We start from the raw sequence: 26,955 nt of genomic DNA, 5'->3' as shown, positions 1-26,955 counted from the left end.
TCAACCAATTCGTCAAACTTATATAAATATTATTGTACGAATTCAGATGAATTCAAGCACAGTCATCTCATATCAAGAAAGTTGATCTACGAATTTAAACAAATTAATTCATGCAAATATAAGAAAATAAATTCATGCAAGTCATAATATTGGTATCAACAAATTATATGAAACTGACGCATATACCTCGTGCTTCAAGCTGTGTTCGCTTATACCACCAGAATTGTGTCTGTTTTCCAGACATCCGGACCCTTTGTAAACGTTTTACGAGAGAATTTCTTCCAAATTTATTCTCGGAGTCCCTTATATTTTCACTCTTAAAGGAAAGTTGTAGACTGACCAGATTTTTCGATGTGTGTCTGCGTGTGTGTGTGTGTGTGTGTGAGGGGGGTAGGTGGGGGTATTTACAGCCCAAGGAATTTCGTGTGGGAAAAACGCCTCTTATTTAGCGTAACCAATCAGGGTTAAATACATTTACCGCCTTTTGTAACTATGCGCAAAAATTGCGGTCAACCTGACGTTTACTTTTCCGAATAACTGTTCTGGAGCATTTCAATTTCTGACAGTTCCTATATAAAATCGAAGTTAAACGTCCCATTTCTAGTCGTCTAACGGCTAAGTAAACGAAAGCTTAATTAAGAATCACATCCTCTCCCGACACAGACATTAGAAATCATTGCAGCATAGCAATTTAACAAGCACCTGTCCCCATAAATCTAATTAATTGTTCTCTGGCCCAAAGTAATGTGCTTTTCATAGATCGACATAAATTTGCTTCCTTACAGTCTCTTTTCACATTTCAATATAAACCTACATTTTCAGTCATGTTCATTCCTTTCTTCCTTCCATCTTGAGACTTTTGCTTTACTACTTCTGCTCCATTGTTGACCTCAAGAGTCTGTGTGTAGGCTATTAAATGAAAATGCGGAAATACATCTATCATAGTCACCAGGCAGAGAGAGAGAGAGAGAGAGAGAGAGAGAGATTGTCTAGGTGATGAATAGATAACAACGATGGGATTCCAATTATTCATGCAACCGTAAGTGATTGGGTGACATGGAGTGTAGGATCGCTGAAGGTGGAAATCAAAAATTAACAAAAAAATGAAGCATTTGACATATTTAATAAAGAAAACATATTTATTATCAGTTTCAGGTGGGGTTTTTTAAAACATGATTTATTTTTTTTTAGAGAACTTGGACAAAGGTGTTAAATTGGTCCAATATAATGCAAGTTCATTACAGACATGTTAAGTTCTTGATTTATGCAAAACTTACATCTCTTGACGTGTATCCCTTGAAAATTTGTTTCGCCTGATGTATCCTTTTAACTCTTGTACCTCGTGACGTGTATCACTTTAAAACTTGTATCTCCTCGATTGTATCCCTTTAAAACTTGTATCTCCTGATGTGCATCACTTTAAATCTTGTATCTCCTGACATGTATCACTTTAATATTTGTATCTCCTGACATTTATCGCTTTACAAGTTGTATCTCCTTACGTGTATCCCTTTAAAACTTGTATCTCCTGACGTGTATCCCTTTACAATTTGTACCTCCTGATGTGTATCCCTTTAAAACTTGTATCTCCTGACGTGTATCACTTTAAATCTTGTATCTCCTTACGTGTATCACTTTACAATTTGTATCTCCTGACATGCATCACCATACAATTTGTACCTCCTGATGTGTATCCCGTTACATTTTTATCTCCTGACGCGTATCACTTTAAAACTTTATCTCCTGACGTGTATCCCTTTACAATTTGTATCTGCTGACGTACATCACTATAAAACTTGCACCTCATGACCTGGATGACTTTAAATGTGTTATCTCCTGATCTATATCACTTGAACGCTTGTATCGCCTGACGTGCATCACTTTTCTAGTAAACGTGATTTAGAGATAGATGCAGTGCGAAAAATTGACATAATACTGTTCTTTGGTTCACATGTATTGTGATATGCATATCTCTTCCTTGTATTGTCTTCATTTCCTTGTGGTTTGATGTTGGTTATTGCTCTGGATTTCTACGATTTGCATGCTGAAATATTAATTTTCTTTCTTAAATATGAACATGGAGCTAGCCATTATTTATACATTGAGCTGCATACTGGGAGAAAGGCTTCTAAATAGGTTATGAGAACTCGAAGACCATCTCCATTTTCCGTACAAAGGACGTGTTTGAACCGAATGATGAAACATAATTATGAAATCCATATTACCAAAGTTTATCGGGATGATTTGTGTCATCTTTACATCAAGAACAACGAGTCTCAAATAAAAATCAGTTGCGGATCCAGGAATAATTTTGTTTTTAGTTTTTATTAGGGTGATAGTGTTAGTGGTGGGTGTAAATAAGTAAAACTGGGGTCTTTGGGATGGAACTTTATAAACTGACGGTACCCCTAGAAGCTCCTGCAATTTAATCGTTTCTAATGCATAACTGTATCCATGTAACTGAAAACAAATATTTTTCTTGGAAACGTTCCTATTGTTTGGCGCTCATGTTTTTTTTATTTCGAAAGGAAGAAGGGTGGAGTAGGCCCATATCCCCCTCCCGTGGAAATCATATCAAGAAGTAACGTAGACGCCAATTTCGCGTATAAATATCCAATTAACTTGCGAGACAATGGAAAGCCTAAGACAATTTACATGGCCATTCGTCTTTCTGAGGATATCTTCTACTTGAACCGGTCCTTCCACATACTCCTGTAGAATTCGAAATACATCACACGTAGATGAAGTTTCTTTGTTGACTAATTCATTACTATAATCTAAACTCCATTTCATAATGTAGTCTCGTCTATACAGATTTGAAGAAACATTGAGTGGATTGAACAAATTATTTTCATCTGCAATGAAACCTGATTCGATGACTAATTTAGTCACATTTTGAGGAACGGTGAAAATTATCAAAACAAAGTTCTTTGAACTTTTTGTATATCCCCAGAAAAAGTCACTGTTTAGTTTGTTATACGCCTTGTCAATGTAATACTCTTGATAGACACCGAGATTTGTCTCAATGGTCGCATTTGGATTATCTCCCTTTAATCGCTTCTGCTGAAGAAAGAAGTATAAAGAATCGATCCCATCTGATCTTGTTTGATTAGCGAGTGTGGACTTCGCTCCAATATGTTTAAATACCGTCGGAATTCTTACATATTGCTTTGTTTGGACCGTTATTGATTTGAAATACATAAATAGATAGTCAATAGGTTGCTCCTCATAGAAAGAAGTCAACAGACTAACTAACTTTGGAAGATCTGAATTTCGGAAAACTTTTCCGATCGCTCCGACAAAGGAGAGTTCCAGAACAGACCATGAACTTCCACTTTCTTTTATAAACTCTGATATTTCTCGAACATATCCCGGTCTTGTTATCACATCATCTTCAATATGAACATAATATTCCGCCAAATCTTGACAGTATTGCATTAAGAAAGCCGCATCTAGAGTTTGCTTGGCACGCCATTTTACTCTAACTGTTGAATCTCCGAAGTTTTGTTTGAGGTGTTCCAGAGATGGATATTTCTCAGCGCTCACATTGTGTATCAGTATGAATTCGTCTGAAAGTTCCTTCGGAAACATTTCTCGGATTTTTCCTTTCACTTTCTCCTGATACGAAATGTTGAAGTCGCTCAGCTGAACAACAATTTTGACACGAGATCTATCTTCAGGCGAAGTACATGACACCAATGAAGATAATGTAGCAAAAAGATAGGAACCACCTGCACGGTAGATCGTTGGAATGCCGATCACCAGGAAAACTGCGGTGATAAAGAAAGGAAGATAAAATGCTCTTGTTGAACGTTAAACGAGATACGGCGTGATGACTCATGAATAACGAAAAATCGGTTCATTTTATCCTCCATTAAAAGGTATAAACAATTGAATGGTTAAGATTGCGATAAAATATTACTAGTATTCGTCAAGTCAGTTCTTCTCGTTTTAAAATATAACTATATATACAACAACTTGCATGACTTTGTTCATGTTGCACAAGAAAGATTGACTAAAAATCATTAGGCACAAAAAATGAAAGTGGTCCTAGGCCAACCAAACCAGAATGTTAATGTGCATCTTTGATGCACACCAATAACCTATGTGACTCTCCATGTGAGTCCTTTGTAACCAATCGACCTCAGTTTCTGAATATATGATTATGAAGTGTACATTATACAACGTATGCATACGAGCCGCTAAGCGAGAAAACGTTACTTTGGGTATAAAAATGACATTGTGAAATTTTGCGAATGGCGAAAGAACAATTTTTCCCGAGTATAATAAAGTTTATTTCACGCAAATATCAAGAATATTAAGAGAAACACATGGTTTGCTTCCATAAAGCAACAACGTTATTGTGTTAGAATTTAGTTTACATGATATCAGTTTCATGCTAAGACATCGTTTGTTTGATTGGACGTTACTCGCATTGCGGTTCGTATGCATGAGGACTCTTAATATAATTACCGTACCTTTTGTATTCTTTAAAACAAGTCCTGAAATATTGGCATTCCTTGCCTGAAATAGATAAAAATCGAAACTGTGATAATATGCATTAACGCGTCTGTGTCTCTCTTTGTCTCTGACACCGTCTCTCTCTCTCTCACTCTCTCTCTCTCTCTCTCTCTCGTTATCTGTCTCAAAGTCAAATTTTAAAGTATTACTAACTTTATTCTTAAATAAATAAAACAATAAATGCATAAATAAACAAATAGGTAACCTTCTAGAAATTCTGATTCATGTATTCTCATTTAGCCTACTTCTATAAAATTACTGGACCATTCAAATTAGGTATTATTTTATGAAAGGAAATAACTAGATAAAGACATGTTGGATAACGAACATGTCTTGAAGAGGAACATTTTCTATTATTGATATTGGTTACTGTTAGAAACTGCCCGATAAAACGCCTGCTTAACAGACATAAATAGCATAAACTTCAAAAAGTGGCAGCAAATTGCAACCCCGTTCCTAGCACACCTCCTTTTTGTTAAAACATAATGATTTTTTAAAATTAATTTGGAAAGACCAGTTCAGTGTTAGAGGACAGCAGGTGACAATTAAACAAGGGGATCAGGAATGCAGGTGCTAGCCACGATCAAAGCATTGCCGTGAAACGTGTGACCTTGATCCTTTGCCCAAAAACTTGAGCGAGGACTTTTGAAATTCATAATTGCCAATCCATGGATGAAGACAATCCGTCAATTTGTTCGGGATATATAAGCCAATCAACAACAAAAACATTTTAACGGAAAACTTACCGCAAATTGTCTATGATTGTGACATTGACTCCAATATAAAAGATGTTATAGGTTCTAGAATACATGTCGTAGAATAACTTGTCCTAGCTTTATATTGATTCATGCCAGGTTTGAAGAGAATCCATCAAGGGTTTAGGAAATGTTTGCAAGCTCTAACAAAAACATTAACGCAAATTTTCTGAGGCATTGACTTTCATCCCATATACAAATGGCAAACGATCATGTCGGAGAACGAATTGTATAATTTTTCTAATAATTCATGCCAAGTAGGATTGGAACTAAGAGGTGTAGAATGTATGCAAATAAATTTAACGTAAACTTTAACAAACCGTGTTGCTGCCGATGGAAAAGTGACTGTTATGTCGAATTTCTCGCTAACACGGGTTCAAACAAAAGAACTGCTGTACGACTAACTTTGCTCTATATGTTTGTTAGCTGATACAAATATAGTTAAAACGACATGGTGGGAAGATTAAAAAGAAACACCAACATTTGTCAATAGTCCAAGTTCTTAAAATATAATTTTGTGACCAGGGTTGTAAATGGGCTAGGGGTAAACCCAGTCTTTAGTAATACTCCGTATCAGGTCTAACTTTCAAGTTTAAAAATAGATGTTGCTGGGGATACACCGATGTATTTGAACAGACTTAGTCATTTATACATTCTCATTTTAGAGTTCGACAAAAGGAATGATGTTAAAGGTATTTGTATCAAGGTGGCAATATAACGATTTCCTTCCTAGACTTACAGGCTACGCTAGACGTTGCAAGTAGGTAGAAATGATATGATATATAATTCATGAAGAGGGCATTACATAATAAAACGAACAAACACGCCTAAAGGATCATTAGTAGAAAACGACACACATATAGGTATAGACTACGGCAATTTATTTATAAGGACAGAAATATGATAATTTACAAAGAGTTTCCTGTCGGTCATCATCCAAGGATGAAAAGAAGCGTATAGGTACACACCTTCTAAACATTTTAGATTGCACAGACATCAGATTTGGAGATTAGGAAGATCGATTTGCAAGATTTTTGAGGCGACTATAAGCAAGTATTCTAACGAAACTGTAAGCAATAGTATGGTAATAATGAAGGATGGACATCTTCTTCAAGGAAGCATTTGTATAACATTTATAAGACCTAAATTGAACTAATGCTTTTTAACAACAAAAATGCAAAATAGACTGAAATCAGTTTTTGAAAAGAAAGTTGTTGAAGAAGATATAGTTGTTAACTTCTGTTTATCTCATTTTAGCCGTAACTCGGTGCCAATAAATTACACAGAGTAGACCCGGGTGATTGAGTGGTCTAAATCACTCGCCTTTACCGATCACTGCCATCGTAACCCTGTCTGTGTGAGTTCGAGTCTCGGGCTTGGCTAATGTAGGTATATGAGAAAGCAAGGTTCTTTCCGAGGTTTTCCCGGGTTCTTCCTCTACCAGTTATACTGGTCGCCATGTATCATGTGCGGAGAAATGGCGTTAATCCCATAACAACATAAATTTCACAGAGATACCAGAGCAGGAAGAAAAACTAACTTCACCGATAACAACTTCGGTAAGATTGGCAAAACAAACACGAAACAGAAATATATGTTCCTTCTGAATAAAGGTTAATCCAAACAAACAGAACAAAATACTGTAATATCACAAAAGCCATGTCACCTAGATTGTGTGTCATATGCATGTGTATATGCGTGTGTGTGTGTGTGTTTTTCTTTTTTACTTTCTCTGTAGATTATATTTATTATCCCTAGATTATCTGATAACCAGAAATGTTTGATTGTAAGGTGACTCTGGGATGGTTTCCCGACCCATTGGTCAACCTATTACGGGGTTAATAAAAAAAAAAAAAAATAATCCAAACAAACAAGAGGAACTAATATATTTCCACTTTCTAAAAATGGAGACATGTATCACTCTTAGCCATAATACAGTTATGAAGGAGATAAAACATAGCATGTACATCATCCACCAAAAGACGGATTTACAAGCTATTCCATCATACGCCAAAACAGCATGTTGATGAACAAAAGACAAATAAAAAACATGGAAATGGCTCTATAAAACAATTGGTCGGTCATTAGTACAGACATACGAGCAAGTTTTCTAAGCATACAGAAGTTTGTTGGATCACAAGGAAGGAATACACAGTAAACGCATTCCTCGTTTGTTACTTTTAATTTTCTTCTACATTTTCACAAATGGTCCTTTGCAAAATGGTCCATTTTTAATTATTGTCATGCTAAAAGTTTTAGTACACCATACTAGTTGTCGTATATTCCTTCCAATCTTGTTACTCAGTGCATTAGCTTTTAATACGGATTCAAATGTAAACAACATAAACCCTGAACGTGTAACGCTGCAACAGGCCAGGGTCTATGTAATGTATTTGACTAATTGAACCCAATAATCTGCATTGACCTAGATCTGCCAGCCAATCATATCTGGGTCTGTTCAGCTTGCTGGTGGCCCGACCTATAAGCGAATACACAAGTCAAATGTTATTTTTTATTTTCGAGTTGGTTTTTAATAGTACTTGCTTACATTGCAGCTGGGCACTTTTAAAGCTTTTAACTTATTCTACCTCGCAAAAATAGCTGCAAAATCTAGCACTAGTATTATATATATATATATATATATATATAGTCTCTCTAATATGACGTGGGTCCTATTTTTGCTGTTCTTTCTGTGTAATTTACGTTACCTATGTTTGCTAAGACTCTATTGTCACTGATATTTTATAATATTAAGTTATGCATATCTAATTGTTGTTGTAATTGTCGTCCTAGTAATTGTGTTCGTCGTTATTATTATTATTATTATTATTATTATTATTATTAACTAAATTTTATGTATGAAATACCAGCGTCTTTGAAACGTCTTTTTCGACTTGTTCTTGTGTAGATGAGACCTCCTTATGCCGTATGTTGAAAGTACCGCTTGCTGAAAAGACATATATATCTGATTATTATTCAGTCATATAAGGGATATGAAACACCTGTAAGACACGTACATTAAGGTCTTAAGAAACACATGTAAGACACGTACATTAAGGTCTTAAGAAACACCTGTAAGATACGTACATTAAGGTCTTAAGAAACACCTGTAAGACACGTACATTAAGGTCTTAAGAAACACCTGTAAGACACGTACATTAAGGTCTTAAGAAACACATGCAAGACACGTACATTAAGGTCTTAAGAAACACCTATAAGACACGTACATTAAGGTCTTAAGAAACACCTGTAAGACACGTACATTAAGGTCTTAAGAAACACCTGTAAGACACGTACATTAAGGTCTTAAGAAACACCTGTAAGACACGTACATTAAGGTCTTAAGAAACACCTGTAAGACACGTACATTAAGGTCTTAAGAAACACATGCAAGACACGTACATTAAGGTCTTAAGAAACACCTATAAGACACGTACATTAAGGTCTTAAGAAACACCTGTAAGACACGTACATTAAGGTCTTAAGAAACACCTGTAAGACACGTACGTTAAGGTCTTAAGAAACACCTGTAAGACACGTACATTAAGGTCTTAAGAAACACGCACGCACCTTGATCCCAAGGTTTAAAGGTTGTTAGGTCTTTAGAACATATAAGCAATTGAAAGGAACTAGAAGAAAAAGCTTAACGCACATTTTCTATGACTGTGACCTTGTGTGTGTGTGTGTGTGTGTGTGTTATTTTGATTTTTAACGTAGCTTTAACGACTTTTCAGTTATATCGCTACGATGTCTGCAGTGTGACAGTTTATTATGATATCTAGCACTGGGGCATCATGCCGCAGACATGTGGCATGATGTCCCACCCAGTCACATTATCCTGACACCAGGCCGACCAGTCCTAACAATAACCTCTTGATGCTGAGTGCCAAGCGAGGCAGCTGTTAGTACCATTTTTGTAAGTCTTTGGTATGACCCGGCCGGGGATCGAACCTACGACCTCCCACATCCGAGACGGACACTCTAACCACTAGGCCACCGAAGCGGTGACTGTGTCACAGAACAAAATTTTTTTTGCATCATAATGCTTCCTCCTAAGTATGAAGTTGAGGTCACATGGACAAGTAATTGTGTAATAGAACGAAATTTCTTAGCTTCATAATGACTCTTAGAAAGAGGGGCCCCGAGTGCCTGAAAGGTGTAAAGCGCTCTCCGTTAAGGATCACTGCCATCTCACCTCTGTCGGCGTGGGTTCGAGTCTAGGATTCGGCCAATGCGGGTATGTGAGAAAGCATGCCAGTAGTTTCTCCTGGGTCGGTGGTTCTTCCCGGGGTTTTCTCGGGTTCCTCCTACACCATTAATACTGGCCGCCATGCATAGCCTATCGTGAAAAATGGCGTTAAACCCCACAACAACAACAACAACTCTAAGAAAGTGTTATTAGAATCTATCGAGAGTTCAACGAAATACAAGCAAATTAACACATTTGTTTTGGACCAAAACCTTGAAGCAAATTTTCTATGATTGACCCTTACCCATGGTAAAAGCACACATTTGTCATTCATTTTGCATACGTGAGCTGCGATGGCTTGGTGGTTAATGCGTTTGACTCATGATCAGGAGGGTGTGGGGTTGAGTTCCAACCAACGAATCATACCCACCATGGCTAATGTGATGTGTCCTTAGGCATGGCGCTTTAGGACTCACCATAACGGTTGAACTCATTTAGTGAACCTATGGAAAACACCTTAACGTCAAACATTCAATAGGTATCGATTTCTATATACTAATGATGAAACATACATCTCTTAGCAAAATTGTTGTTGATGCATATATTTTTAATAAATTTCTCTCGATTTCGACCTTTTCATTATTATCGATTACATCTTTATTTGACATATCCTCAAGATTTATTTGAATGATCATTTGATCAATCTATTTGCGATTGAAATGCGATTTATTTAACGAGAATTTTATGTGCCTACCTGCCAGTGAAATGCGATTTATTTAATTACCATTTGATGTATCTATCTGCGACTCTAATGCGATTTACTTAATGAGCATTTTATCTATCTGCGACTGTATGGCGACTTTTTAAATAACCATTTGATTTAAATATCTGCGATTGAAATGCGATTTATTTAATGACCATGTTATCTATCTGCGACAATAATGAGATTTATTAATAACCACTCGATCAAATGTCTGCGATTGAAATCCTAGCCACACCTCCACCCTTTAGAAGTCTAATTATCCGCTGCCTCCCCGCCTCGGATGTATTTGTTAGTCTGTTTAGTTATATGTAATTTGCTTTGAACTTTTTTATTTCACTTTCCTAAGGCTTCAAAATATTAAGACCTTTCTTCCATGCTTTCAAAAATTATGTGGCACGAACTACTGTTCTGTAAAGATTCACATCCTGATGACTGCTGGTCGATTTAAATGTGCATATAGTCTTTCGCAGATGAACATATTTTGTTGCCAAGTACTTCGGTTCGGAGAGAATAGCATGGTGATTACATGCTGGCCCGATTTACAAGTCCACTTAGTCTTTAGTAGATGATAATATTTTTTTACCATTGACTTCAGTTTCAGAGAGAGAGAGAGAGAGAGAGAGAGAGTATACCGATCGATGAACATGTATACAGCAGAACAATATTCAGCACAGCCAAACAGATGACCGCCAGCCAGGCCAACGGCAATGATGTTATTCTCCTCATAACTGATGATTAAACCAGATGTTTACCGTTCAGAAGTCTGGAAATATAGACATAGCACAATAACGTCAGACAAACGAATCTACTTAACCGTACTTAACAATATTTCATTTTCAGAGCTCTTTGTCAATCTGTCTATCTATCTATCTATCTATCTATCTATCATTAAATGTTTAGAGCATCCGCCTCGTATGCGGGAGGTCGTAGGTTCGAACCTTGTCTAAGTCATAGCAAATATTTATAAAACTATGCAGTATTTATAGAACGGTGTTGGTAATGATAACAATTGGACTTAAAGGCAAGAAGTGTATGTGTGTGTATGTGTGTGTGTGTGTGTCATTGAAGATATTTTCCCTCTTCACTCAGATGTTAAAAAAGTGTGTATACATAGCACAACATGTTAGTTCGCATATTCCTGATAATATGTTTACCAGTTAGCATCAAAATCTGATAAATTTCTGCAATGTGCTGCACATTGAGAATAATACAGTATGCTGACTAACTAGTTAAATATAAAACAGTTCGAAGGTAGATCTTAAACTGCCCAAACACCCATACTGACCCTAACATAGGGAGTGTCCCTCGTAATTCGTTCGTATGACACCCACCTACATATATTCTCCCATTCGTGATTAGCAAAGGATATTGGCCATACCTGTATATACTATGTCAATGCGAACTAAAAATATCACATACGCATCAATGTATTATTTTCGAAGTTGTTGTTTTCATACGAAGTTGAAATATAACTTACCTGGTAGGTATTTCTTTAGATACACTCAACCGTATCAAAATACCGAGCAACCCCACACTTAACCCAACACACGCAAATATACAACGCAGTGTCGTTATTTGTGTTGGTGATCTTTGCTTTGTAGACGACAGGTTGGCTGGTAGAAAAAAAAAGGTGTGATACATTTTGATACCATCTTGGTCAGAGACTTTATCAAACTTTAATTCTTTGCTCTATGAAATATATTTTATATTGCACAATAACGTTGATTCTGGTATAATTTTAAATGGTGAATATTGGGCTTACTAATTCAAACGTATATCAGAGGAATTAAAGCTAATTGCTGAATAGGTACAATCTCGTGACACCACATAGCCTAAGTAAACAGAGTTTTGATCAGTTTATATAACCGTGGAGGACGTCCCTAGCAATCAATCAAGGCTTTTCTACGTCACAGCGAACAAACGTATTTTTTTAGCTCTGATATTATTGCAAATTTTATTGAAGTTTACACAATGTTGCCGAGAGAGAATTGTGTAAGGTTTTTGTGATTAACGCAAGTGACGTCATTCCCATAACGTCAAGTTTGAAAACTGTCTCTCAATTTGCTTGATTTGTTTACTGTGTAAATCCGGCTTGGTGTATAATTTTAAAAGTTCTACTGAGTGTGGCCACCACCATCACCAATTAAAATAGAATAAAGGAACAGGAAAACAAGAGCAAAGAAATAATACCAAGAAGAGGAAACGATTAGCAAACCGCCAAGCGGTGAACAAAGAAATTGCACAGAACAAAGGAACTCTCAAACAAAGGAACGATAGGAACACGAGAGACTTCTAGCGGAAGAGCAGACTGGGTTAGGACAAAAACAAAAGATAAGTCATCATTCAATGCTATACGCAATTTAAGTAGAAGAATGCAAACTAGGTCCAAACAAATGTCTCTATTCAATCCAAACACGCAAACACACAAACCACCAAACAACCCTATCAATAAATCAGTAAAAATATTGCATATATCACAACTCCAAACAGCACCAATAAAGCATGTAAAACAAGCAAGATTAACGCAAGTCGTACCAACCACAGCAAACTCGAATACAACCAACATCACACTGGGACCCCAAATTCTGGTCACAGACACAGACCAAACAAACCACAAACCAGCAGACATAACTAACACCCCCCCACCCCACCAAGAGAAACTACTAGAAATACAAAACTACACTCCAGGGAACAATATAAATACAATGCCAATACTATCGCCAATCCTCTTCAAGGAAGCGGAAAAACCAAACACAAATGAAGATATAGACACCACTATTCCAAACCTAACAAATGAATTTGACAGTAACCTACATATCTTAAACTCCCCACAGTTAGACCACATAACCATAACCAGCACCCCAAAATTCACCAAAAATGAAATAACCAGTTCTAGAAACATGCAAACAAACCAACAACAGGAAATCAAGCAAACAACAATAAATCAAAACATTAGGAAAGAAACTATACACACAAGCCAAACTCCTGGACCATCTGGGATAATAACAGTAAGGGAACCGCCAACCTATGGGAACAAATCCAATGAATTAGACACTACAAAACTACCCAGCAGCATCACTAATATGGCAACCCAAAGACCCCAAACAACCCAAAACACATACCTAGGTAATGGCAAGGGCTCGCTAAAACCCCAAAACAACCACAAAAAAAACACAAGTAAGGTTAACTCAAAACAGGAAATAAAACAACAACATAACCCCCAAAACAAAATTTACAATTATCATTACATCGAACACACCATATACATAAGCAGCAGGTGCAACAGAATTACTAGTCTAAGTACCAATAGTATTATGACAGCACTGGCCAAAATTCACACTGGACAATTCAAACTGATAAGACCAAGGCGAAACTACCTGATTGTCCAATGCAGCACAATTCAACAGGTGGAAAAATTCATCCAAATTGAAACTAAAGGCCCAATAAAGATCAAAGTAGAGAGACACCATAGCACTCAGAGGAAAACACGAGTCACTTCGAAATCCAAACACAGTGAAACCACAACTAATCTGGCTGAGCCCACTAAAACCACTATCTTTAAAAAAGTAATAGCACTAAACGGATACAACAAGGACATAAGCAATGAACTCCTACTTCATATACAGCAAATGGAACACAGACCACCAAAGTATATCGTCTTAAAAATCACAAGGGACAAGGAACAAACAAAGCAGTTATTGAGGCTACCGAGCCAATACCCTCAATAATAAAACTAGGACAGTCAGGAGTGTGCCATAAGCTGGAAAACTACATAAATAGGCCAAGATTTTGCACCAAATGCCTGCACTGGGGACACTATGTCCTCAGATGTAGATTCAAACCAAGATGTAAGTACTGCGGAGGTCAACACAAAGGAGAATGCCACACAACTAAACAAAAATGTGCTAACTGTAAAGAAAACCATTATCCTAGATCGGCAGAATGCAGATTTGCAATAAAAGAGAAACAAATAGTGGATTTAATGAACGAAAAACACCTCACCTACCAATTCTGCCAAAAACATTATTTGTAAAAACAACCCCAACACACCAAAATCTACCTCTGAAACAATCAATGAGCACCAAAACTCTCCACGCAGAATCAGAAGGGAAAACATTGCACCACAAAACATACCCTCGAATCAGGAAAGAAAAGAACCAAAAACTACAACCCACATTGTAACAAACCATGACCACCCTGATAACACTCCAGATACAAACAAAACTTTCACCCCAAACATCCCCAAACCTAACCCACACCCCAACACAGAATTAATACAGGAAGTAATGAACCTAACAACAGGAACCCTAATGCAAGATCTCAGTAGCATAATGAGAACCCTCAAAACCATTTTCACCATACCAGCTGATTGGACCACAAGACTAACAGATAAGGACAACGTCAAAAATGAATAGTACAAAAAATAATAAAATCACCATCTGGCAATGGAACTGCAGAGGAATCTTTAAAAACCTATCAGAACTGCAGAACAAACTGAATAATACGGCCGTAAAACCAGACGCAATCTGCCTTCAGGAAACCCTCATAACACAAGAACACAAACGCCTGCCCAAACTACAAGGCTATACCCAGGGAATCTTTAAAAACAGACCCATGGGGCAGAAAGGGGGTGGACTAGCAATTATTTTAATAGATACACTAATCTACTATGAAGTAATAGAAGTACCCCCTAACCTAAACATCAATAATAGCATCGAAATAATGTCAGTAATGATAAATATAGGAACCACAAACATTCAAATAATAAATGCATACGACCCAGGGGGTACCTTCTGCCCTAACAACCTAATCTCACTAAAGGCAATCACTAATAACAACAACAACAATCTAATGATCTGTGGCGACTTCAACGCACACAGTGAATTATGGGGAGGTAAAAAGAAAGATCAAAGAGGGAAAATGGTTGAAAAATGGATAACTGAGAACAATCTGGTCATCTTAAATGACGGGTCGAACACTAGATTAAACCCTGAGGATGGCGCTCTCTCAGCAATAGACCTAACCATCACTACCCCAAAATTGGCTCAAATCACAAATTGGTGGGTGGATCAGGAAGATACGTTAGGAAGTGACCATTTTCCCATCACAATCAATATTCAAACAAAAACTCAACACATTCCAAACGAAACCCCACCTAAATGGAGGTACCAACAGGCAGACTGGGACCAATTCCAATTATTACTAGCTAGAGTAAATCCAGATAACTTAGAAAGCCCAACTATTGACATGTATTATGATAACATTACAGACACAATTATAGAAGCAGCTAACCGATGCATACCAAAGACAACTAATATCCAAAATAAAAACCCTGTACCATGGTGGACTAAACAGTGCACTATAGCACATAAAGACAAAAAAAGGGCCTTAATTAAATATAAACGCACCAAAAATTCTATCTACTTCCAACAATAAAGAGATAAAGAAAAAGCACTAAAACAAACTATAAAAACTGCTAAAATTAATCTATGGCAAACCTTTTGGTTTAAACTGAGTCTAAAATCAAACTCAAAACAAGTATGGGACAAGATAAAAGCCATAAAAGGGAAAGCAACTACCTCAGCCCCAAAAATTAAAAATGCCATAACAAATAAAGATAAGGCAGACCTCCTAGCGAATCATTTTTCGAACATGAGTAGCAACAATAATCACACCAGAAACTTTCAAGAACACAAAAAACTAATGGAGGGAACCCAGTCTCAAATGTTTCAAGACCAAGGAACAAAAGAATCTCACCTAAATAGCGACATCACAGTACATGAATGGAAGATAGCCCTACGATCCAAAAACGAAACATCCCCTGGTAAGGATCAGTTAGGTTACATTATCTACAAAAAACTACCTATCAATATAACAATAGCCATAATCAAACTCTTTAATAGGATATGGGATAAAGGCCAACTACCCACCAAATGGAAACAGGCCATAGTAATACCAATCCCCAAGCTAGGTAAAGATCGCATCAACATAAATTCGTACCGACCCATTTCCCTTACAAACAATATTTGCAAAATAATGGAGACAATAATCGCAAATAAGTTAAAACACCACCTAGAAACCAATAACCTACTCTCCATAAATCAATGTGGCTTTCGGAACAAACGGTCCACCACTGACCAACTTCTCAGATTGGAAACAGACATCAAACTCGCTTTTAACGCACATAGGAAAACCGATCGCAACCTCATAGCGGTTTTTTTAGACCTATAAAAAGCGTTCGACCTAGTATGGACCAATGGACTAATGGCCAAATTAAACCAAATTGGAATAACTGGACGCTTGTTCAACTGGATTGGCGAGTTTCTCACAGGCCGGAAAATTACCACAAGAATAGGCAACACCCATTCGGAAGAATTTTCACTTGAAAATGGAACACTGCAAGGTAGTGTAATAAGTCCCTTACTATTTAACCTAATAGTAAACGACCTTGACCTCAATGCAGCCTCCGCAAAAATAAACTTGTCACAATTTGCAGATGATAGTGGCATATGGAGGAATGGAAATCCTGCCAATAACACAGTAGTTACAGAAATCCAGCAGAGCCTAGACAACATAGGGAGATGGGCGGACAAATGGGGTTTCAAAATATCTCATGAAAAAACTGTGGCAATCATATTCACCCCCCAAACGAAATAACAACCTAGTCTATCCAAACTTCTATATACAAAATCAATTAATCAAATACGTGACAGTAGTAAAATTCCTAGGAATGTTCTTTGACAAACACCTCACATGGAAACAGCACATTGAACAACTCACCCAGAATTGTAACAAAGATCTCAATTTACTCAGGAACATCACAGGGACTGACTGGGGATCCAACCAGGAAACCCTCCTTACGATATATAAAAGCCTAATTAGATCAAAACTGGATTACGGCTGCCAAGCATATAACTCGGCTAAGCAACCTGTACTACAAAAACTTGACACTATCCAGAGAAAAGCCTTACTATTATGCACAGGAACACTCCCCTCAACATCATTAGAAGAATTACAAACACTAACTGGAGAACTACCCTTAAAATTACGTAGGCAAGAACTGCTCCTCCGATACTCCATTCGATTAGATACCCACCCAGACAACCATCCCACCAAAATAGCTATAGATAAGTGTAAAGTGGTCTTCAAACCCAAAATCATACCCATCACACCAAGTGGCAAAGTAATCCTTGAACTAAGAGAAAAGATACCTCTACTAAAAAAAACAGGTAACAAACAATAGAGACCAGAACAAATCACCGTGGTTACAAAAACCACCAAGGATTAACACTGAAGCTACCAAATTAGGCAATAAAGAAGGACAAGAAAACTTACTAAAACCTGTACTGGTAAACGAAATCAACCAAAAATACCCGGACTATGTTAAAATATATACCGATGGATCAAAAACAAACAACCCACCAAGAACAGCAGCAGCAATAGTCATCCCTGAATTCAATATACAAACGGGATCCAGATTACCTGACTATTGCTCCATTTACACCACTGAATTCTGGGCTATACTTGAATCACTACAATGGATCAAAGACAACCAAATACCTAAAGCAGTCATTATAAGCGATTCCCTAAGCGTTATCAAATCGATCCAAAATCGCAATACAGACTCTAGGGAACAATTCCTCGACAGAGCATGCCAATTAATCGACGATATCACCACAGCACATCAATTAGTCGAGCTCATGTGGATACCGTCGCACATTGGAATCTCTGGCAACGAAACAGCAGACAAAGTTGCAAACACCAAACTAGGGGATCAAAACTCTATCAAGCTTAACTATATAGCTCTACAGAAGTAATAAGCTTCGCACAAACATATATAGACCAAACATGGCAAGATTTTTAGAACTCCTCCACAAAAGGTAAAAAGCACCATGAAACCCCCAAAAAACGTACATAGGAACATACAGCTACCTAAGGGTACCTATTTAGAACAGAAAACCATAAACAGGATAATAACTGGAAAAACTAAACTAGCAAGCAGTTTTGGAAGGTTTATAGGACCCAAACCAGCAACCATTAACTGCTTTAACTGCCACACCACCGAAGATCTACACCACGTATTCAATATATGCCCAAAATATCAACCCGCTCGGAAAATATTTATCAAAAACCAAAAAGAGATTGGATCACCACACACATACCCAGAGTTACTTATGGACTCTAATAAAAATAAACAATCAGCATATAAAGATATAAATCAATTCATAGACTCAGCAGGAATTAGGAACAAAATATAATTACTATCCTCACAAAACCAAAAGACCCAGTAACTAGCTAAATAAATTTAGAAGCCACCACATAAAAACCCATAACATATCATTCAATTTTATAAAAGTATTAATAAATAATTCACTTACGAAGCACCTATAAAAAACTAAGGAAACCGCAAAATCGGATGTCCTAGATGTCCTTAACGAACCGAGTAATCAGCTAGGATTCCGGTCCTAGATGTCCTTAACGAACCGTGTAATCGGCTAGGACTCCGGTATCTTGCTAAATAAAGTATAAATAACATTCAATCTCTAAAAACATTAATTAATAAATAACTTAAAGAGGTAATATCTAAAAACTTATAAATAACATAACGTAGGAAACACACCCTAAACACCTCGACTAGTAATACCATAATAACCTTGAAAATCTCTCTTCATACATGATTTCTACTAAGAACCTCTATAAACAGCATAGAACATCCCCCCTCCTTTTAGAACATTTTGAAGAAGAAAAAAAAATCGAAAAAAAAAATAAATAAAAAATTGCAAGAAACACCAGGCAAATGCAACAAGAAACCAGCGATGTAAAGCAAGCAGGACCGTTTCCGAGCTCTCCTTCCCACTAATGACATCCAACCATTCAACTATAGGGACCTATATGGACCCACAGATTGAGGCCAAACTATCAGGGTTCCTTGAATCCATAAAAGCCTGGGGGAGGTGGCACCATCCCCTTCCCAAGGAACAACTAGCAGGCTGAAGTGCAGGCAGAAAAAAGTGGCACATGCACAATTGTGCGCACCCCACTATAATTAAACTCAACAACAACAACCTAGCAACCTATAACAAATCGACATATGATGCTAAGTGAATAAACAATTTCGATTTGTAAATGTACCTGTATATAATTACAAAGGATACATTTAGAATAGCACTCACCCAGTTTAGGACGGTATCGCATAATCTTGCTGTTGAATTAAGTTTGTATCTACAAATATCCTGAGAAAGAAACTCCTGTGTAATACGTAATGCAAATATGATTGAAACCGAATATCACTTCCTTCATGTGTGTCCTTTGAAACGAATATTTACCTTCGGACATTTATTTTGTCCCGTTACACTAATTTGAATTTCCCATGTCTTCTCAGTCAAATAGTAAAATGTCTTGAACAGCTGAATACATTTGTGTTCAAAGAATAACCAAATTTAGAGATATCATACCATTTTGATCATTTCTGTCTGAGCCTGCTACCTGATTATTCTTATTGTTTTAAGCATGTCAGTACTGGCAAATGCATTGATTATAGAAGTGCACCATTCACGCCAAGGCTGTGTTGAATACCGAATAAAATACTGGTCATAAATGATTCATCATTTCTGAGATACACTGAGCTTTGAATTACCTGTCTATTGTCGGCCTACATTAAAGTGCAAGTAGACCGTAATGTTCATAAAATATCAGAGCTTTTTCATTGAAATGCCCGTATCTGTGACCTGTATTAAACATGTATTCTTTAATATCTGTAATATAGTCCCTATATAATACATTTGCCCTACTCGGGTTCGTGCATGGATAATTTGGAATGTTACAATCTATTAGTTTTATTTTATTGAAAACTCTTGCTTCCTGTTTACATATCTCAATGACGTGCTGATGAATGTAGATAACAGTGTAGATAAAATGCACCATTTCAATGAGAAACGTTGTTGAGTATTTGATCAATACAATACAATACAATACAATATAATACAATACAATACAATATAATACAATACAATACAATACAATACAATATAATACAATACAATATAATACAATACAATACAATATAATACAATACAATACAATACAATATAATACAATACAATACAATATAATACAATACAATACAATACAATACAATATAATACAATACAATATAATACAATACAATACAATACAATACAATATAATACAATACAATATAATACAATACAATACAATACAATACAATATAATACAATACAATACAATACAATATAATACAATACAATACAATACAATACAATACAATACAATACAATACAATACAATACAATACAATACAATACAATATAATACAATACAATACAATACAATACAATACAATACAATACAATATAATACAATACAATACAATACAATACAATACAATACAATATAATGCAATACAATACAATACAATACAATACAATATAATACAATACAATACAATATAATACAATACAATACAATACAATATAATACAATACAATATAATACAATACAATACAATACAATGCAATATAATACAATACAATACAATACAATACAATATAATACAATACAATATAATACAATACAATACAATACAATACAATATAATACAATACAATGCAATATAATACAATACAATACAATACAATACAATACAGTTTATTGCTTCAAGTACTTGAAAGTAGATATATAGATTGATAGATCGTCTGAAGGATCGATCGATCGATCGATCGAGAGAGAGAGAGAGAGTTAAAATAGTGACCTTTGAGCAGTTTTGGATTCCTTTTCCTGTAAAACTGGATCTGGTTTTTGTAATTATTTGAAACATTTTAGTTAAAAATCGATGATATGTTGGATTGGCGCCGTACCTTGCCTAATAAAATTTAATGATGGCATTTTCGTTATTAATGTATCCAACCCTTCCACGAGAAACACGTTTAAGTGAAGCAAGTGTGTAGTTCTATGTGCACTGGAGTTTTATGTTTGTTTGTATCAAAGCACTATTGTTAATGATAGCGTTTGGTTTACATTATTATATCTTACTAACTATTCGAATTTCCATATATGCTAACATATACTAATATTCCATAAAGAGTTACCTCAAGTCACCACTCAGCTCGTTCGTGTTTCTTCTTCAGCGCAATATGTGCGTCAGTTCTCGTTAGGCACCTTCTCATAGGGATCTGATTCAACTTCAGTCAACATACATTTCTCATCAATATATATTTAGGGATTTTCGTTGCTGCAAATGTAAACACAAATCTAAAGAAAATTGTAAAAGTAACAATTCCGACTCTATGTATATGAGAGAGAAGTAGTGAATAGGGACGATCTGGCGACAGTGGGAATTAGCATTACAGACCCCCCTGGGACTGTCTAGCGACAATGGAAATTTAACATTAACCACCCTGGGACTGTCTAGCGACAATGGAAATTTAACATGGACGAAAAATCGTGGGACTGTCTAGCGACAAGGGAAAATAACATGGGAATAGAGTTTGGGACTGTTGAGCGACAAGGGGAAATGAACATAGGATTTTTAAAAAAAAAAAAATAAAAAAAAAGAAGGGTAGGCAATGGAAAGTCAATCTCTTTTCGAGACCTATGAGTGGCCCTGAAAAGGGCCTTTGGGTTTCGTCTTCTTCTTTTAATTTCTTCTATTTCTCCACCAGCTTCTTATTTTCTGTCCTACACTCTTTCTCTTCTTTTCTTTCTTTTCTTCCTTCTTTTTCTCTTCTTTCTGCTTCTCCTCCTCTTCTTTCTTCCTCTTCTCATTTTCTTCTTCCTTTTCAATTTTCTCGTTCCATACTCTCATCCTTATCCTTTCCTCTTCATCCTCCTTCTCCTCCTTTATTTCTTTCATCAGAGCACTGATCATTTCTTTTACTTTTCTTAAATTGTTTATCTCCATCTTCACACGATGGGGACTATAAGAATAGTGATCCTCGTTTATGTCAACCATCATTTGCTCCATCATACCCAAATTGTCCAGGACGTCTTGCAATGTTTTCATTTTATCAAGTTGGTTTGAAGCCATCTTCCTATTTATTCTTTGAAGAATGGTTTGAACGACGAATACTGTGGGTTCTTATAGTGAAAGCGCGGACGTGATGGAAAACATCCCCCTAAAACAAAATTGATCTTACCTAGATCATAACCAAACAACGCGCGGACGTGAAGGAAAACATCCCTACTTTTTTCTCATTTCATATGATCTACTATCCACATACGTGAGCCAACAATAAACAAACCCCAAATCTACTATTTACACACGCAAATCATTAAAACTAAATCCATAATCTACTATTCACACAAACGTACGTGAGCGCTTGCAAAACCCCATAATCTACCATTTACACAAACCTACTTGATCACTTACAAACACTAATACATACACTCGCAATTAGAAAAAAGAGTCAGTGTTTATATTCACACTACTCTGCATACACACATTGGCAAATAAATAACTATATCTTTTCTAGAGATTGGGGTAGCCCTGAAAAGGGCTTTTTTTTTTTTGAACTCCATGACACCTGGTTAATGATGGCACCTTCCAGGCCTGGCACCACACACATCTTCTTCCCCAGTCTCTTTTCACTCTTTTTGGGGGAAGAGCAGAGGCGGGATAAGTGGCTTCAGAATCCCAATTTTCTGTCTCTGGGATTCTGAAATTTCCTCTCTCCTCTTCTTTGTTTCTTCTCTCCTCCTCTTCTTTGTTTCTTCTCTCCTCCTCTTCTTTGTTTCTTCTCTCCTCCTCTTTCATCCTTCCCTCTTCTACTAGGGCCTCTGCAGCCAGCTCATTCACTATACACCTGGCATATTCCAGGTGTACATGAAGTTCAAGCAGTTTAGCTAGTCTGGTGTTCATTCTGGTGGTGTTGATCAATCAAGAAGGGTAGCTAGACTGCCGAACGATTTTTAATTTATACTGAAAGCGCGGACGTGAAGGAAAACATCCCCTAAAACAAAATTGATCTTACCTAGATCATAGCCAAACAAACGCGCGGACCTAAAAGAAACACTCACTCACTTTTTTATACTGCCTATCACTATTCTAAAAAATCTTATTAAACAAATAATATACTATTCACATACGCAAAGCAATCCAATCAAACCCCAAATCTACTCTCCCCACACCTCAAACAGCAAAAAACATGATCTTAATCTACTATCCACACAAACGTACGTGAGCACTTACAAACACACAATCCTATACACAAACACATACACTCACACTATAAAAAAGAGTCAGTGTTTATATTCACACTACTCTACCTACACACATTGGCAAATCGATTGTTATTTCTTTTCTAGAGTATTGGTTAGCCCTGAAAAGGGCTGTTTTTTTGTTTGCTATGGCAATCTTTTAGTTTCTAAGAATGCGACGTCCTCTGAGGATAGACTTTCTGACGATAGGTCTGCTTCTTCGGAAAGAGAAGAAGAACTCTTTGGTGTCGATACGACAATCTACAAAGCCTCTGTCAGGTTCAGGTTGCTGCTGCTGCTGCTGCTGCTGTTGTTGTTGTTGTTGTTGTTGCTGTTGCTGCTGTCTCTGAAGTCTGTACTTCTCTGTCCATTCTTCTTTCTCCCTGTTCACTTCTTCTCTGAAGAGCTCTTCTATCAGGTCTTCAGTGACTTTTAACATTCACACATTCTCTATCTCTTCTGGCTTCGGTATCAGACTGTGTCTGACCATGTGCAAATTCACGTAGGCTTCGTTTAGCTTAGCTAGTTTGGAGCACATCTTCGTAGGAGGATGAGTCGATAATGGATGGGTAGATTGGAAACTACCCCGGTTCTCAAAGTCAAAGCGCGGACGTGAAGGAAAACATCCCTCTACGGTTTTCGAGCCGCAACGTTCAATGAGTGTCATGAGAGGGATAGAGAGAAGTCAGAGAGCATGAATCAAAATTCTTATAGCCAAACAAAAGACAAAGGCATTTTTTCTCAAAACACAACATTTTTTATTCAAAATCACTTAACACTAACCAACAACTCTAACATTTTTAACAATAATCCAACAATATAACATCAAACATTTTTTTTTCAAATGACAAACATTTTTTTTTTCAATTCACACTCTACTTTAAACAGGGCTGACAATGTTGTGAATGAAATTGTGATTTCCACTGTTGGAAGTCATTAGGCCATTGATGGACACTACGTTTCCTAGCTTGAGACAAAAGATAAGCATAATGGTCACAAAACCATCGATCTACTTTCACATCGTTTCTAGAAGAAGAACGAGGATCAAAATGAGTCACTAAATGTTCTAAGGAATAGCCCAAGCTGCGATGATGCAGAAAATACACACATTATTGTCCACACACCAAGGAATCTGTACCTTGTAATTTCACATTATTGAATCGGGTGGTCTGAGCATTTCTTCTCATAAAGTCGATGATATCGTCTTCCAAAGGGGGCAATCCGTACGAATCAAAATATTCCACACATCCTTCTTGAGGAAAGAAAACTGCTACCCAGTGGGTTCCTGGGAGATGACAGTCGTCGTGTTGATCACATAAGCTAGATGGTCTTGAGGTTTGCGATGAGGGAGTTCATCTTTAGCACAAACGACAAGATTCCAAGAAGCCGTATACGAACTGTGGTTCAAAAGGTAATAAAGTTCCCAGGTATTCATTTTTTGTGTTTTTTTTTTCTTCTTCACAGGTAATAATAAGTTATCAATTCGATCCTGACTTTTTGCTTGAAAATGCCTGACAAATAATCGTTTCTTCGTTTCGTCTCCTCACTCTGATTCAGGAGAGCTTCGATACGATGGATCTCTTGAGTGGTTAATGGTGGACAAGAATGTTCACGCAAGTCGTTATACCACTGATGCAACACGACTTCGTCCGAGATGAGACTCCAAGCTTCGTCCAGATACTCGTTCAATTTTTCTTCTTGACTCAACATCAGGCATTTATCGTGTTGAATTTGACTGGGATAATCGTTTTGACATCCATAGCACTCTTTTTTGATCAATTCCGTCATTTTTTCCACCAAGTGTTTGGCAAAACAGGAGACTAAATGTGATTCTTGTTCTGGCCATCTAGACTTCATCATGATGACTTCTTCGTCTTTGTCTTGAGATTCTTTTTCCACGGTCTCCTCACATTCCATCTCCAAAGTTTCTCCACTAGGTAAAGAGGGATAACAGTCTTCCATAGCTTCTAATAGTCTAGAATGACTTCTCTCAAACTGTTGATTTCTATGGTATTATCGAATTCTGCATACAGGATGACGTTCACTGCCTCGTTCAGTGGCTTTGCAAACTGAAGTTCCACACGAATCTGGCCGGATTTTATAGGGTGGAAATGTCCCTCGTCGCTGCCTTGGTCTGGAGTGAAATCAAAAGCCCACAAAGCATAGCCTCCTGCGTAATCCTCGTACGTAATGCCGTGACTGGTGTTGGTCCCTAATTGTCCGGTGGCTTCGTACAGGGACAAGTACGATCTCAGATAATTCATCTTTGTGTCACCAAAGTCAGGTTCGAAAGGACGGGTACACAAGATCTTGCCATCGCGACTGACTTCGATTTTCTTCACGTCGAAGTGTTGAAAGTAGAAAGGATTTTCAGCGAAGGCTCCGTTGAAGGCTGAATTCAAGACCATACCAAGGATTAAACGCTTGGGTAACTGTCCTTGAAACAGATGATCTTCGATCATGGAATGATGGTTACGGGGAATGGTGAACGTTTTTACTTCCACGCGTCGGATGGGATACTTGGCGGTCGTTCTGCTCAACGTTTGACTGATGTCGTTTCCCACTTTAGGTAACACTTCCACGCGTCGTACGTAGAGTTTGGCCTCCTCGATTTTGCTTTTGGCAGAACTATCAGCCAACAAATGGAAAGCGGTACTGCTACGATTCAGTCTCAAGCGAACATTTACCCCGTTCAGCAAATATTTCTCTTGCAACCACATGTCCAAATGCAAACGATCCATCAGTTCTAAACTCTTCTTATTTAAGATTTTGCTTCGTCTTTCCACAAAACCGTCATTGCTTTTATTTAATGTGTTAAACTCCTTCGCTTCGTCAGGTCCCCATAGCACACCGGCATTGAGATGAGTATTCATGGCATCTATTCCGTACGTCAAGAGATTTTCCAAGTAGGCACGGTAAGGGTAAGTATCCATGCTGCTGCCGACCAGATTGTTATTCAAGTACAAGTCCAATGAGCTGAACAAGGAATGCATGAAATTGTTGACGGGAGCTATACTCTCAGTGTCTTCTACTCCACCGTCATCCTTATCTAGAACTTTGACTTTCAAGTACAAGTAACTGCTATTCAGATCGATGTAATCTTCGGGCTGTCCCTTGATTTCAAACTCGATGGGAGCGGAATCTGTCAGTGAGGAGACGGGATGAAATACCACCCATTGGGATTCTTGCATCGTCATCATGGTAGGTGGCATGGCAAACAGATCCAGTTCCGACTTGGAACAAGCGCATGACTCTTGGTGCATCATTTTTTTCTGTGTCTCAATAATCGAAAACGTCTAAGTCTCGAACGGTTCTTCTTTTCTTTGTCTTTCTAGCCTTAGACGTGTGAAGTCTGGTGAAAGGGTGTTTTCTTCGTCGTCTCTTTCTGCCTTGTCCTTGCTGATTGCCTGACTCGGTAGCGTGCAGGGCATTTATAGGTGTGTCTCGTCGGCCCAAAAGGTCTTTGCCCGTTTGCAGCAAGACATTTTTGCCTGCCCTCATAAAGGCTTCTT

At 37.2% G+C, this 26,955-nt stretch overlaps 1 protein-coding gene across 7 annotated transcripts in view; it reads right to left on the bottom strand.

Moving 5' to 3' along the window:
- Nucleotides 1-1,104: 1,104 nt before the first annotated feature.
- LOC149778285 (alpha-1,3-mannosyl-glycoprotein 4-beta-N-acetylglucosaminyltransferase C-like) overlaps nucleotides 1,105-26,955 on the bottom strand; it is a 54,655-nt gene continuing 28,804 nt past the window's right edge. The window contains exons 1-6 of one of the 7 annotated variants that reach the window (XM_089939084.1): nucleotides 19,402-19,858; nucleotides 11,706-11,841; nucleotides 10,861-10,991; nucleotides 8,144-8,223; nucleotides 4,479-4,524; nucleotides 1,105-3,770 (exon numbers count right to left, since the gene is read on the bottom strand). In XM_089939084.1, coding sequence (XP_089795210.1) covers nucleotides 2,575-3,770; nucleotides 4,479-4,524; nucleotides 8,144-8,223; nucleotides 10,861-10,954 — 1,416 coding nt within the window. In that variant the 5' untranslated portion in view covers nucleotides 10,955-10,991; nucleotides 11,706-11,841; nucleotides 19,402-19,858 and the 3' untranslated portion in view covers nucleotides 1,105-2,574. Of the gene's footprint in view, nucleotides 3,771-4,478; nucleotides 4,525-8,143; nucleotides 8,224-10,860; nucleotides 10,992-11,513; nucleotides 11,599-11,705; nucleotides 11,842-18,606; nucleotides 19,044-19,401; nucleotides 19,859-26,955 lie in introns of those variants that run through there. The other 6 variants (XM_089939086.1, XM_089939083.1, XM_089939085.1 and 3 more) reach the window with 6 other exon arrangements.

Source organism: Sinohyriopsis cumingii, chromosome 17 (genome assembly GCF_028554795.1).
Source record: "Sinohyriopsis cumingii isolate HCF-2022 chromosome 17, ASM2855479v2, whole genome shotgun sequence".
Classification (NCBI taxonomy): Eukaryota; Metazoa; Mollusca; class Bivalvia; order Unionida; family Unionidae; genus Sinohyriopsis; species Sinohyriopsis cumingii.
The sequence above is the reverse complement of the archived record's forward strand: the minus strand, read 5'-3'. Positions and strand labels throughout refer to the sequence as shown.